The sequence below is a fragment of the Arctopsyche grandis genome, chromosome 2, assembly GCF_051622035.1.
Source record: "Arctopsyche grandis isolate Sample6627 chromosome 2, ASM5162203v2, whole genome shotgun sequence".
In the NCBI taxonomy this organism is placed as follows: domain Eukaryota; kingdom Metazoa; phylum Arthropoda; class Insecta; order Trichoptera; family Hydropsychidae; genus Arctopsyche; species Arctopsyche grandis.
Window position 1 is genome coordinate 24,014,741 of NC_135356.1, and position 15,859 is coordinate 24,030,599.

The following is a 15,859-nucleotide window of genomic DNA, read 5'->3' on the forward strand; positions in this document are numbered from 1 at the left end:
TTACTCACAATCTTTATATCGCGTCTCGTAAATAAAATATAAAAAGGACACCATGAAAACCCACGCGCGGACTTCATTTCGAGAAAAGCTGTCCGTCAATAAACGTCTGAATAACGAAATTGTATGGGTAGAAGTGAAATGGTGACATTATTATCGAATGCTATTTATTTCTCACTCATTCGCATAAAAAAGGAAAATCTGGAATTTCCCACACACAAGAGCGGTGACAGACATAGGTCAACATTGCGCATTATATACAGGTGAAAAGTATTTTTACGGTATTGGCATCGAATCCAATTTTCCCTCGAGGTTTCTCTTTCCAACCTAGAATATGGATGTATATTTTGCTTCAGATTATACTTAAGAATATGAAATGGAAAATTGAGAAAATGGGGGGCAGGGGGGTGGCGAGGGGGCTGGCTTAAATGCAAACAACGAAAAAGAAAATATTTAATGTATTCACGCACGATCCGTGGCACCCCCTTATGGAGGATTTTTTCATGCATAAACGTGAATCGTTCTCGTGCGAAATCGGTATTATGGAAATCGCTGAAAGCGTTATTAATATGTAACAGTTTCACGTGGGAAAACACTATACTATCACGCTGAAAGCTCTGCAAAAGCGCAAGACGCAACTAAAAATTAAGCTAGACGTATCGTTACGTCTTCGAACGCCGTTCTCAAGCTGTGGCGCGCATTAAAGTGAACCCGGCGAGTCAATGGGGACAAATTTTATATATGTTTTATATATATATATATATAGGCATTGTATTTAAATGTATATAACATTTTTATTATAAACTAGCTGAACCCATTCCAGTTCCCGTTCCCGTTCCAGTTCTCGTTCCCGTTCCCGTTCCCATTCGGTAGATAATAAATCGATGAATAGAAGGCTGCGAACACTTTTTCAATAATTCAATTGTTTGTTTATTTTACCCTAACAACGTAGGTTGTGAACTGATTTGAAATTATTTTTTTATATACATATATACCAGAAAGACCATACAGGTAAACCCCAATGCGCCTTCCTGGGTAATTACAATTTACAATTACAATGCAGCACTTTTATTACAAGTCGTTGAATTACGAGACACTAAAAAACCCGCAAATTAACGAGACATCTATGAATTGTACATAAATTTTATTGTACATTAATTATTCTTCAAATAGTGGTGACATAGTAGGTAGGAAGTATTTTTAAATGGAAACCGTTTTAACAATGAAATCAGAGAAAATTGGCAAACTCTGATAGGAAACGATCGACTCCGAGTCACAAATATCCGACCAGCAACACTACAGACATACTCGGAATAAATTATTTTCCAATCGAGGTCAGCTCATGGGATCGAACCCGGCGCCTCTCGGTGCTAAGCAGAAGCTTAACGACCGAGCTTTGCTGCTGGCTGCAATTCTCATTCTCTCATTCTCATTTTTCCCGTTTCCATCCCCGTTTTTGGGGGATTTTATTTATAGAAACCATCGCGGACATGCACACAATAACTCTTGTAAGTTTCATCGCAACCAGTTGAATGGTATAGGAACGCATACGTGGCGGACAAACATTGATTTATATATATATATATATATATATATATATATATATATATATATATATATATATATATATATATATATATATATATATATATATATATATATATATATATATATATATATATATATATATATATATATATATATATATATATATATATATATATATATATATATATATATATATATATATATATATAGATTTGAAGTTATATTCAAATAATAGTGAATAATTAAGTTGGGTTTCCAATTGGTTTGGAACAAATTTGCGGTTGTCTATATTTTAAAAATCATCGATATATGTGTGTTATATTTAAAAGTAACATGAGTCCACTTTATTTCATTTCGAGAAATATTTCGCAAAACATTATGCATCCATAAAAGCATTAAAGATTAGCACGGGATCGAACCCGGTAACCTCTCGGTTCTAAACATACCATAATACTGGATATGGTATATATGTATATGTAAAAATAAAATATGCAGTATCCGCAAAAACATTTTCCACGAGCCGCCTCTGCACATAATACAGTACGATACGGAAAACGTTGAGAAACACTCCCTTTCGCATACAAACCTGCGTATAGGCATATTGTATGTATGTATGTAGGTAGACGTACATATTATAGTTAGTGGTATCGGTTATATTAGAGAGACGTTCGAAAAACGCTTAAACCTATTTAACGTTTCGTCGTAATTAAATAAATGGCCATAAATTAGGGCGCCAAGTCAGCTATGTAATTTATGATACGATCGTGTTTGACTTGCGCTATACTTACTTTCACTCTTATTAGTGTGTACAGTAGCGTCAGTGCTTTTGGCTCGGCGGAAGTTTTGATTCTTGCATAGTTATATACATGTTTGGTTTCTAATTAAAATCATTCTTAAAAATAAGCTGGTTATGTTTTTTTACTTTTTCTTAACAATACGTGAAGTTTTGCGAAGATTTTGACTGATTTGTAATCAGAATCGATGATTGGTCGCGTTTTCTTGGTTTTTAAAACATGTGTGTGTGTCTGTCTGTATATTCTGGAAATAATTCGAATACCGTCAATTATATCAAACTAAAACTTGGTACCAGTTAGAAAAATGTGTATTGTTGTTTTATTTTTTTTACAAGGTTTATATAAGCTTCACTTCGTCCTTAACACACTCTTCGGATCGCTTTGAAACTTTGACATTTTGCGAGATTTGGCCGCCGATAGATATTCCAATTTCCAATGGCGTTTCGCACGAAAAATTTTCTATTGTCTGTATGAAATTATATTGGTTGAGAGGCAATGTAAGGGACAGCATGTACGTTTTTTCTAAGTGACTTCCTACAGCAGATCGACTATAATAATGACTTAGTATGCAGATTTGAGACACTGTTTGTATCTTTGTATTTTGTTTAAGAATTTCCATTTTAATAGTTCAGGATGAGATGTATGTATGTATATTGTATATTAAATATATCCATAACATGAGGATGGTTACGTATATGTATAACTTACAATACATATATTCAGAAAACCAGCAGCATAGCTTGGTGGTGGCGTTAACGCTAACCACCGAGAGGTTGCCGGGTTCGATCCCGTGGGTTGACCTCGGTTGAATAGAATTTATTCCGAGTATGTCTGTAGTGTTGCTGGTCAGACTTGGATATTTGTGACTTGGAGTCGATCGTTTCCTATTAGAGTTCGCCAATTTATCTGATTTCATTTTTGAAACGGTTCCTCATTGAAATTGACAAAAAGCATCCTAGCCACCATGTAACCGCTATTTGGATATGATTTCGAATTAATATAATCTATAAATGTGTATATGTACATGTTTAAAACTGTTGCGTAGGGGTGAGTTCGGGATCCAAATGGAAGGTCAAAGTCGTTTCACAGCATTTATTCAACGATTCAGGAAGTTCAAACAAAACCGCCACTCACTCCAAAATACCTGATCTTCATATATGTACATGTTACACATCACAGTTAATGTTTCTATTATATAGGAACTTAAGGGTCGGCTCTGTTTTATCTATTGTTTACGCAGAACTCACCCAGGTCTGTGAGAACTCCAGCGTATCCTTTGTTCGAGCACGTACTGAGTCCCGTTAGCCTAATCCAGGGTATCTATTGTCTACGCATGAAACCTTTTAGATCCTCTTTCATTTTCCCACGTACCATAGATATCGCCCAGAAATAATATCCATAATGAAGTCATAGGAAAAATAAAATAAAATAACGTATTTAGTTATTTATTTAAGAGATTTAGAGAGAGAGCGGAAGTTTATTTGTGTTGGTTTGGATTTGTTAATACATAAAGCTATACAAAAATACAAATATCAAATAAGATAAAAACAAAACAAAGAAAGCCGAAAAGAAAAATACAAAAAAAAACAAATTTAAAAAAAGGAAAAACAAACACCCATTCATTAAGTTTATTTAAAATAATGTGAAACGTAAAGGAGGTTTGTAAAAAAGGCTTCAAGAAGTTGCTAATTCATTGAATAGACTATTCCAATTTTTTTTGAAAAGAAGGATTGTCTAATTATTTTAAAAAGTAAAGGTCTTAGAGTATAACCTTTCAGATAAGTGTTATCGTTGAACGTAAGGAAGTGTATCATAGGATAATTGCAATGATAATTCATAATTTCATAGACTTCAATTACATAAGTCACCTCTCATTCTTCTCGTCTCCAAATTGGAAACATTCATTCATTTCAATCTCATATCATATGAAAGTGATGGAAGTTCGTTTTTGTAATTCTTCGTTGGATCTTTTCTAAGCATATGTACAACGTCCTTTTTAAAAAAACGATATATGTATATTTAACGATAAAATCTGTTTGTAAATAAATTCTTTGTATTATTTAATAAACGAAAATATTCCAGCTATTATTTTCATTATATTCAATATCAAAGGCCGCGCACGTATGTATGTACATATTATTGGTATGTATGTACAATGAGCTTCAAATACAGCTTTTGAACCGAAGTTTGACAATTTTTGCTCTATTTCACATGTATTATTAAATTGTAAAACGCATTCTGATCTCGACAGCTAATTTAATTTGTGTTCAGTTCTATACAAATAACTTTAAATGAAATCGGATTCTATGAATTTATAATTCAGAAACTATGCATTTTCAAATAAAACATACATAATTAAAATAATATAAAACTCATGATAAGCTACCGTGTTGAATAAAACAAATACACTGCCTGTTAACTTACTTCCATTGTCTGATTCAAAAAGTTTGTTGAGGAAAGTTATATGCAATTCATACCGGAAAACAACTCTATTTTAACCTCATTTTGAATGAGCAGCATATTCTGTCACTGTATTATTTTCAAACATTTTCTTAACCCTGCCTCACCGAAGTAGGGTATGCAAGTGCCCCAATTTTTACATTTTCCGTAATAATTTGTTGTATTCCTAGAATGAACTATAAGAAATTTATTTTATTAGATTTTATATGATTTAGAAAAGGGGTACACCGTAAAAAAATACATTTATACATTTCTACGTTCCAAAGTACATATGTATGTATGATTTAAAGGCGGTAGCGATAAGTCATGTTTTTGACTGTTCGCTTGCAGATTCTTGTTGATCGATGAAGCGATGCGAGAGAAAGAGACAGCTATATTTTCGTAAGCTATTGCTTTCGTCGCTTTGGGCGCGTGACTTCAGTCGCCCGTGAGCCTTACCTACATATGCGCGAACACATGTCGATGCTTGTCGTCATTTTTTAATACAAAAATAGTCAAAAATATGCTATACAACTTAAACTTTTTTTATGTTGATGTATAAAATGATTAATAAGATATGTGTTGAACCCATTTGTATTGAGAAAAGCTGTATTTTGATTACAAAATGCTGGGGTCTTACGCGACCCCTGTCCGGGGCACTCGTTCGACCTCGAAGCTCCATCCTTAAAAGGTTAATTTACCGTATTACATTGACACTTTAAATCGTAGTTTTTTGCATCCAAATCGATCTTATTAAAAATCAATCCATTTTAACCCAACATATTCAATTCAAATATGAATTGTCTAAATTAAAATCAAATTTGAAAATTATGAATGCAAAAATTATTTCAGCCTGTATAACAGGTACATATACATTTATCTATACGTATGACTTTATAAACGTGTATTTTCGAACGAAATGTTTAGCTTAAGTTTTGCGATCGATATTCTATTTTTTCGCCGTATGTAAAAGCTTTTATGCACGCTATATGTGCATAGATATATGGACACACACACACACACACATATATTCATAGGTAAAGTTTTGAATCGCAAAAGGGTTAATAGATCGATCTCTGATGTAGAAGGGTTCGAGTCTTTCTCGGATGCCTTTTCGCATCGACCTTCATTAAATCACTTTGAGGGAATATTTACACGCCAAAACACGCAAATTTTGTGGACCTCGTGAATATTTAATTACAAAAGAAAAACAATCAATATACATAGTATGTATACATACATATTTATGTATGTACATATGTATTTCACGGTTTAATACACACTTTTTTACAGTGCAATACAATTTTTCCTCTGGGAAAATAGTCTCACGAGCACTTAGCGCCATCTATTGAAAATTAATTAAGTTTTCGGTTGGTGTTTTATATTTTTTATATGTAGGTAGGTAGGTAGTTTTTACTTTTAATACACTCAGAACATTTCATCGGGTCTATCACTATATTACAGTTCTGTTACCGAGAGTTGGCGCGTTCTCATACTCACTCGCGTGCGCGAGAAAGAGACAGAGCGTCTTTTTATGTTTAGCGTCTTTACGTGAATAGTATATGTGAAAAGGTTCACATATACTACACAAGCGCATTTGTTCGCACTAAGGCTTCCAATCCCGGGATCCCGGTGTTTTCTGGTACCGTGAATCCCGGTGCTGAAACTATTCTGAATACCGGGATTACGGTGCTAGAAAAAAATTCTTAAAAATATTATTTTTACAAAAATAATATGGAAAAAAACATGAAATAACATTACATAATGAACAATGGCGGCATGAGCATTGTTCATTATATAATGTTGTACAAAACCGAACATATGTATGTACATATGTTCGATTTTCGAATTTTGTTTTTTATCCTTCTTATATTCCTCAAATACATAGATAAAATCGTAGGTTGGTCACATCCCAATTTTTTACATTAAGTAAATGTAATTGGAGTTTTATTTATATTAGGTGGTTTGTTTCGATGAATAATTACTAGACGGTACAAACTATTTGTAAAAAATAGTAAATAGTAAAGTAATAAAATTTTACTTTATTTAATTACATTTTCGGATGTGATAAATCTTTTATTTTTAATTTATGGATGCGAACCGAAAATTTAAAGAATGTAGCCAAACTCTCAAAATTAGTACGCCAATATGGGAGTATTTTTTGCGTGAAACATCGGGAGAGTTTGCAAAATGCAATTGAACGTTTTTGAAATATGAAAACATGCACTTGAACTTTTTTTTCTAATACATTTGAAATCCCGGTGCTAGCACCGGGATCCCGGGATCGGAAAATCCCAGGACCGCAATCCCGGTGCTGAAGTAACCTTCCGGGATTGGAAGCACTAGTTCGCACCAAGTCTCCGTAACAGACCTACATACATATAATAGGTAGTTGCTAGGTAGCATACTAACTAGCTGGTTCGTTGTTTTGATTGTTCGATATTCGGATGCTTTTTTCGAATATATTATCGATTAATAGTGTCGTGTTTTTGCATTGTGTGTAGTGCTATTGGTGTTGCTTTCATTTTTGAGAAAAAATTTTGCAATTGTGATTTAATAAATACAGTGGTTAAACTGATTTCTGAAAATATATATCGATAAATTATTATATACTTAGTACGGTAAAAAATAACAAAAGAAGAAAGAATAAGAAAAAATTGTCATTTGTTATTTTTTTTATTTGAATTTTTACAATGGGCGATTGTTGTAACATGTGGCGTGAACTATGTGTCAATGCAATTGATCGTATTGAGAAAAGATTTTCATCCTTAGAGCAGTTAATACGAGGCTTGAATTCTCCTGTACTTATAAGAAGTGTTGTGCCTTCTCCTTCTGTTTCTCTCGTTGCTGATGCAGCCGTGAAGATGGGCAAAAAGAAAAGAAACAGACGTAAATCTGGTCTGCGAATTAATCATGAAAAACCTGGACAACCCGCATTACCTGACCGACCTTCGGCTGAACAACCTCCACTTAGACGTAAATTTGAGGTGGGAACAGCAGCTTCTGGAATTATTGTTTCCGTCAAAAGGAATGTCAATATACATATATGGAAGCTCTCATTGGACACTTCGTGTGACGAGGTTTTGACTCACGTTAGTGCCATCTGTGGATTAAAGGATGGCATTGTGGTTTCCCCTCTTAATGCACGAGGATCTTATACATCCTTTAAGGTATCCGTTCCTGCTTCTGTCGCTGGCCTGTTATTTTCTGCTGGTTCTTGACCTGCTGGTGTTCATTTTGGTAGATTTAAAGATTGGGGAATGAGCATCAAGAATAAAAAATCGAATACTAATACTACTTCTATGTCTGCCACTGACGTTGTTTCATCATTAGAGCTGCGCCCAAGTGTTTCATTTGCTGATGTTTGTACGGGAGCTGCTAGATGTTTGAAGCCTGATATTAAAACTACGTCTGCAAGTATTAGTGAATCTTCTATGGAAACGGTCGCAGTGACGTCGATGTTTGCCTCTTCTCCTATATCTGCCTGCTCAAATGGTCCTGATAGTCGTGATTCTGTTGTGACTGTGTTGGCTTCTTCTTCTGCTTCCTCTTCCGTTTCGTCTCCATTGGCTCAACCTCCGTTGGCTCAATCAAAACTGCCATTTCTTGTCTCAAAGAAAGTCACGCGCCAAACTGGGAGACCGAAAATTGGTAATTTATTACCAAAATGCACGAGGTCTCAGGACAAAGCTGGCTGCGTTTAATTTAGCCGTTTCTACTACATATTTGTGATGATATGGTAGCACTAACGGAAACATGGTTGACTTCATCATTTTTTGATGCTGAACTTTTTGATTCTTCCTGGAGGCTGCATCGTCGCGATAGAGTAGATCGACGTGGTGGTGGTGTATTATTTGCTTGTCGTGATTGGTTTCGGTCAGTCCGGATGACAAATTTTGAAACTCTATCTGGTGAGGACTTATAGAATTCATAACTTGAAAATCATAATCGAGAAAGAATATTACGAAATACAAAAACCTTGTAAACATAGAATGAATTCAAGACGATAAACGATATATAATAATAATTATTATTATTTTTAGTTGTTTGTGTATATATATGTTTTGTTTTTGTTATGTCTAATTTATTATTTTGTTTCTTGTCTTTTCTGTTATATTTTTGACCATTGTGGCGCATTAGGAATTCCTGTAATGCTACAACGGTCCAAACTTTAAATAAATAAATAAATAAATAAATAATAGAAATTGCTTACATCATGCCATATAAAAATAAAAATACATAACGGTAATTTGATTTAGCGAGGTTTTAATTATATTTTAAAGATATTTGAAGAAAAAAATACGAACGCGATATCAATCGAACACATGACCGATATATCTCTTTTAATTTTTTTATTGAATAACTTAATATGCTATAACTCATGCGATGATATTTCATCGCGCTTATCATATTTTGATAATAATATTTCTAAGTGATAGACATGACTATAAATTTACAGAACTGGTGTCATATTACAATTGCTGTGTCACATAACTCTATTTTAATTCCTGTATCATTTCATTTTCGGAAACCACCCGTTTAAATATCAACGGGCACAACACTAGTATTTAAATATAAACGTGGTAAATATGTACACATGTTGGAATGACACATTTTAACCCTTCAATATTTACTATCGCAATCGTGTGGATTCGCAAATTTTCTCAACAATACATTTATTTTTGCCTCTTTAAATATTATATTGTATATGATATAGCGTAATGTGGGTATAAGGGTCGAACACGGGTCGCTATTGTGATGCTTTTCGTTTCGGGGCGATGTATCTCTATTTCTTTTTAAGGGCACATAAATTCTCCGCGAAAGGATCGCTCCTTCTTTGGAATATAAAATGCGAAACTATCCGATGTTTTGATGAAACTAATAAACAAGCGAAATGTTTGCGCACAATGTGTTCATAATATTTCCGACGTTATGCATGTACATATGTATGTATGTTGTAGGCCGTGCGGGTTTTTCGGTTGACCGAATTTTTTTTTCGTCAGATGTTTGTTTATTCAGTTAAAAGGTCTCTAAATAAACGACATGTCATGGAGAGTATGTAAATTTAGACGATTGTGTAAGACTTGTGCCGTTGAGGTTATTACATCAATTCGATCGAATTATTTTTCATTATTGTTGACGTTCGTAATATATGTATGTATACACTGTGTAGGTGCGGCAAAGAAACGAGTGGTAACGACGTCTACACAATAGAAGTAAAATACCCTTGTTCGGTTTAAATTCATTGTGTGCACTGAGAGCTTTCAAAACGCTCTCAGAGATGATTGATCAATTAACTTTGCATATTCATAATTAATTTTAAGTGTAAACTTATGTACTATTGGCAGATCGCATTCGTACAGAAAATAAGTCACGTAACTTCAATAACTTCCGCTAAGCATATCAGAATATGCCATAGTAAGTGTTTGAGATTTGTTTTTACTTTTTGCTACACTATCTATGCATTACAGAAAATTCTTGGTTAAAATAAATTGAAAATAATATAAAGGTCAAAACAAATCTTTGAAGTTTGGTTAAAGTTTAGAAAAGTTAATCAATACTATGAATGACCACAACATTTTCTAGGTTAGACTTCAGATTTCAGTTAGATATACATACATATGTATCAGTTTCACTCTTAAGAAACTATACACAACGGTGAGATAAGATGTATTTTTGATTTTTAAATGCTTTTCAAACGTGTCTATTACGATTATTTTATCGTAATGGTGGACTTGATTTCCACATACATATATTGATGACCGAACCGAGCAAAATGGTAAAGTTTGAAAATAATCGGATATGAACCCAAATTTCGTCAGACGAAATCAGGCATAAAAATTGAAAGCGTAGTAAGAAGAGGCTACTAAAAATCATCATCTCTCACAAATGTTTATGAAGGTAATGGTCTGAAGAAAGTGTAATTTTGGAGAAATTAGGCATAATTTCACTCTGCTAATGTCACAATATGTAGGTTTGCTTGTCAGCAAAGTGTCTTGATCCTAAATATTTTCTTGTCCTTACCAACATTCCTAAAGATCGCGATTTCCATTAGTCTTACAATGATGCGTATGGACTGTCTCTGCACCAAGTGACAGCTACATACTAGGGGTTCCAAAAAACCGCCCGAAAGAAAAATCTGGTTTTAGGTTTTTTTACAAATAAAAAGACAGTTGACCGGCATTCACCGGCTTCAGATAATTAAGATTTTTATACCGAAAAAAACACTTCAGTCGACTTGAAGTAGCAAACCAAGGTCTGGTCAGCAGCAGCCAGTGGGACCCGAACCCGTGACCACTTTGTTCGAAAGCACTATATGTTAACCACTAGGTTATATTAACAGTACAAATGACTTCTCAGATTAGATGATCTCGAGCTCAGTTCATTAAAATTTATAAATTGAGTCATATTTCGTATTATAGGGTTTATTGAGTTTGATTTGGCAGCGAGGTAATAGCGTTTCAAATCTTCGCGATACTTAATAATTTATTGCATTATATCGTTTTGCTGCGTTGAAACAATTCAAAGTTCGTGTTTAAAAAGATATAAACACGTCAAAAATTTTTCTTCTTTATGTTACGTTTATGTTGACAGTCCACTTTTCTTCTTTTTGACAAATATTTCGCAACACATTAAATATAATGTTTTGCGTTTAACAATATTTAAAAATACTAGTGGCCTGTGATACATTTCTTCTGCTTCTCTGATATTCTGGACATATTGAAATAAACATGCTATCAACAATTAACTTTTTCGTGATATTGTAATTTTCTTTCCGTGAATTGCATAGCTTTTGCTCCATGTTACAGACATTTATTTGTTCACGTTGATATGTATTATTTGTACATCTCTCAAGTAAAAGTCAATTAATCCGCTCTCGAAGAAGAAAAATGAAAAGTTTGTAATTGGCAATACGGTAGCAAATGCTAGAGAAAATTTTCTCTAGTATTGAATCTAAAAACAAAAATAAAAACCGTTTTAAAGTTCCAACGAGTCAGGAGAGTACATTTCAAGTTTCACTTAAAATAAAATGTGTATATGTACATATGTATGTATGTACATATATTTACAGTTAGTATTAATATTTAAAATAGCGTCTCAACAAAAGGATTTTTACGATTTAAAATGGGTCTCTCTCTCTCTCTTTTTCTTTCCTGGTTGTTAATGGGAGAGCGAGATGCACTAGAAGGTGACGGTTTATGATTTTGTGATTTATTTTCAATGGGTGTTGCTGTAACCATTTGGTGAGCATTTTATGTGAATTTAATTGCACGACGACTCGTGACCTCTATGTCTATAATGGAAAAAGTTTTTCCATTTTTTTTTGCGATTATTCTATATTATTATAAAAACAAAATAGTATTATAGAATTAGAACTTATAATTCTCTCGCCAGCCCAATGCTGAGCTTCGTGGTTATCAATGTCATCTTGGATGCGATTAACGATCCCCGTCCACTCCTTCCGATTCTGTGCCAACTTAAAATCAGCATTGAGGGGCGATCCCACCAGTTCCTTAATTTGATCAGACCATCTCTTGGGAGACCGCTCTCTCGCTCGCCTTCCCTCTCGTGTTCCGGTGACTACCAGCCTCTCCAGACTCATTTTCCTTTATTCCTGGCCTTATGGCCAACGTATAAAAGAACTCTTTTTCTACATATTGGAGAGTCTCTTTGAGACTAAGCTCTTTGAGGATGGAGATGTTCGTGCGTTTTGCAGTGCATTATATTGGCAGGATCCGTCTCCGATATGTAATAAAAATAAATTAATATAAATATGTGTATATACTATACATATGTATATACATAGAATGTTTCATACCACTTGCGTACTGGCTCACAAAACAGTATACAAATACGACCATTAATGACATCAACGACGATCGTTTTTAGCAAACCTTGCAATATTCATAAACAACAAAATGTATTCGTTGTTTATCATTCAAAGGGTTAATAAATAATTTAAATTGAGTTTGTGGACTATTAGCACTATAAAAGTTCCCGAATTGGAAATGAATGAAAATGTCTTCATTTCGATGCAAACTTTATGCATGTGCTGACCGAAGCCACTGCATTTGGGTTCAAACTTCATCACTTTAGTTCGTGTCAAACGCTTTGTTCAGAAATGTACATACATACATACATATTAGGACGATCTGCCACTAAACTGATGAAAATTTCGGAGCATCACCAAAGCCACCATTTTAAATTAATCTTTTTTTTTTCAGGTTCTGTGCAACGTATTGATATTCGTATGTATAAACGCGTGCGGTGTCCTAATTCACTATCCAAGAGAAGTGGCGCAGAGGAAATCTTTTCTGGAGACCAGGGCATATGTCAAATCAAGACTTGCCATGCAAAGGGAAAACCAGCAGCAGGTTAGTAATATTTTATAAAATTTACCATACATACAGTCCAAATCCATTTTTAGTACTTATGAGTTACCAAAATCGAAATGCCGCCCCCTCTAAAAATATTAACAATTTTTTCATAATTATATGTACTAGTGTAGACACATATTTTGAATTATATTTTTGTATCGTTAATTTATTCAGAAAAATAAATGTTTTCAAATTTATTTAAAATGCATACTCGAAGCGGAAACTTAATCTTTACTAAATTTCACTCACTTAATTCGAATATGACAATTAATTTTGTCGGTTTGCTCTTTTTTATGAGTTGTGTTTAAAAAAAATGCGCAATTTTTACAGATTTTTGGCTTTTACAGTTTATGATTCAAAATCTAGTATTTTTGTGGCAAAAATGAGTTTTGTAATCAATAGTCATCTATTTTTTCTATTGGTTGTAATTTTTATTGCTTTAAAATATGCACGTATAATGAATTATCTAGCGAATTTCAAAAGTCAAAAATATGTTTTTTCTCGATCTATCATGCATTTATTGGACGTATTCTATAGGTATATTTTACTACGTTTACGATAGTTAGTTTTCAATCTCAATATTTTATTTTATTTCATCTGAAGCGATAAATGATTTAAAATTACAATATGAAATGTTCTAGAGCGAGATCGAATGATGCGCTCTCTATTCTTCATCTTGCTCTTCCATCATTCATACGGTCATCAACAACCGCATTTTTTAACTAAATTTAAAATCATTTACCGCTCGAATCAATCATTTATATATTACATATTATTAAAAAAATATATTTATGTATATAAAAATTCAATTTTTCTTAACGTAGTAAAGTGAAAAATGAGTGAAATACGTTCATAATATTACGGAAAGAAATTTGTAAGAAAAAATTATATTTTTGACTTTTGAAATTGGCTCGAAAATTAATTATAAGTATTTTAAATCAATAAAAAATCACAATCGAAATAAAAAAAACATCCGACCATTGATTCCAATATTTACATATATTTAGCACAGCAATACTAGTTTTTTATCTAAATAATGCAATAGACAAATTACTAAAGCGCAAATCTATGTCAATGATACGGGTTTAATTACTCATACCTAGTACAATATACTTTGTCTCCCTTCAAAGTGTAATGCCCTTGGGCGTTTCCTTACTTGACTATACCCACGGGACATCCTCGGGTATCAGTTTCTTAGGCTTTTATTATTACAACACAATCTGATCTTCGTCATTATATTCTAAAGACTTAGGTAATGGATCAAACAATACTTTTTTAACAATGAGTATCATTATATTTTTAAATACCTCCTTTTTAATTGGCTCAACACTGATCCAATCTACCCATATAAAGTATTAATTATTTCAGGTCGATCTCGACTCTCAATACGCTTTCGGTGAAAATATTTGTGTCAAAAATATAAATCCAAAATTATTTCAAAGGAACGGATTTGTGCGAAGCAGTAATAAGACTAGTTAGCGTCGTTCGTACGTTTTGGATTTGAAGTTTTTCCAAAGGTGGAAAGTCTAGATTCGCGAAGGTCGAGACCGTGAAAGTTATTCCGTAGTATAATGATGGAGTATTTCTGCGAGAAAAAGGATCGGAAACGACCCGAGGAATGTTCGGGTTTCGGGTCGCGACCCATTTTCGGACGTTGATTGCTTTCTGCCAAGGAAAACCGGGTCCCTTTCAATTTGTAGGATAGCGAGCCGTAATCAGACAAGCCCCAGAAGCGAATCCTTACTGACGAACTCTAGCCTTATTGTGTTTACAGCCTACTACAATACACGTACCGTTTCATATGCGAATCAAAATTTTCACTTTTCATTTTCCTTTTCCGTCGAAACGTGAACGCGACGAGAGTGAAAGTTAAGCGAAACGAAATCGGTTGATTTTACCTTCAACCACGCGAAGCGGCTAATAAAACGATTTTACAATTTAATCTTCTTCAAAAGGACTCTCTAGTAGACGAAATATCCCTATTTAATCCTTAAAACAATTCTGGTACTCTTTAAACATACATTTTTATTTATTTACTAGCTGAACCCGGCATGCGTTGCAATGCCACAACAACGCATGCAATTCCCGTTCTCGTTCTCGTTCCCGTTCCCATTTGTTGAAAAAATTCAGGCCTAGCCTTTTATTTTACCCTAGCAACGCAGGTCGCAATTCAAAAACATTTGAAGTTATTGCGTTGCAATGCCACTTCTTCCCGTTTTTCCCGTTTCTGTTCCCGTTTTTGGGCAATTTTTTTTACAGTAAGCTTCCCGTAGTGTAAATTAAAAATGGGTAAAATAATATATATAAATCGATAAAAATCCCTGAAACATATAAAGCAATTGCCTATTTCGGCTTCTGAAGTAACCATTTTTTCAATCGTGCTTAAACGACCAACCGCCCTCTATCATCACTGGCAAAATATATTATTAATAAGAATAGTTAATAATATTGTAGCATGTGCTAAAAGGAGCCGCCATTATAATTGGTTTTCGAGGATTATCTCCAGGCTTAAGTGCTGTCGGCTGACAATGAAGAACCCCGAATCGACTTAATGGTTGGTAACGGCATTTGGTCGCTTTCTGCTAGAGTTCTCAGAACTTACGGCGCGATGCCGTGGGCTGGCATATCTGGTACGTGACTATAACAATAGGTAAACAAACATGTCGAGGAAGATGCACTGAGCGACCTGCCCTTTACAAGCAG

The 15,859-nt window shown here is 33.8% G+C and overlaps 1 protein-coding gene across 2 annotated transcripts in view; it reads left to right on the plus strand.

Moving 5' to 3' along the window:
• The window catches only part of LOC143922520 (adenylate cyclase type 6), a 335,909-nt gene that overhangs the window by 258,584 nt on the left and 61,466 nt on the right, over positions 1 to 15,859 (plus strand). For both annotated transcript variants that reach the window (XM_077445784.1, XM_077445785.1), the window contains one exon: positions 13,004 to 13,153. In XM_077445784.1, coding sequence (XP_077301910.1) covers positions 13,004 to 13,153 — 150 coding nt within the window. The remainder of the gene's footprint in view (positions 1 to 13,003; positions 13,154 to 15,859) is intronic.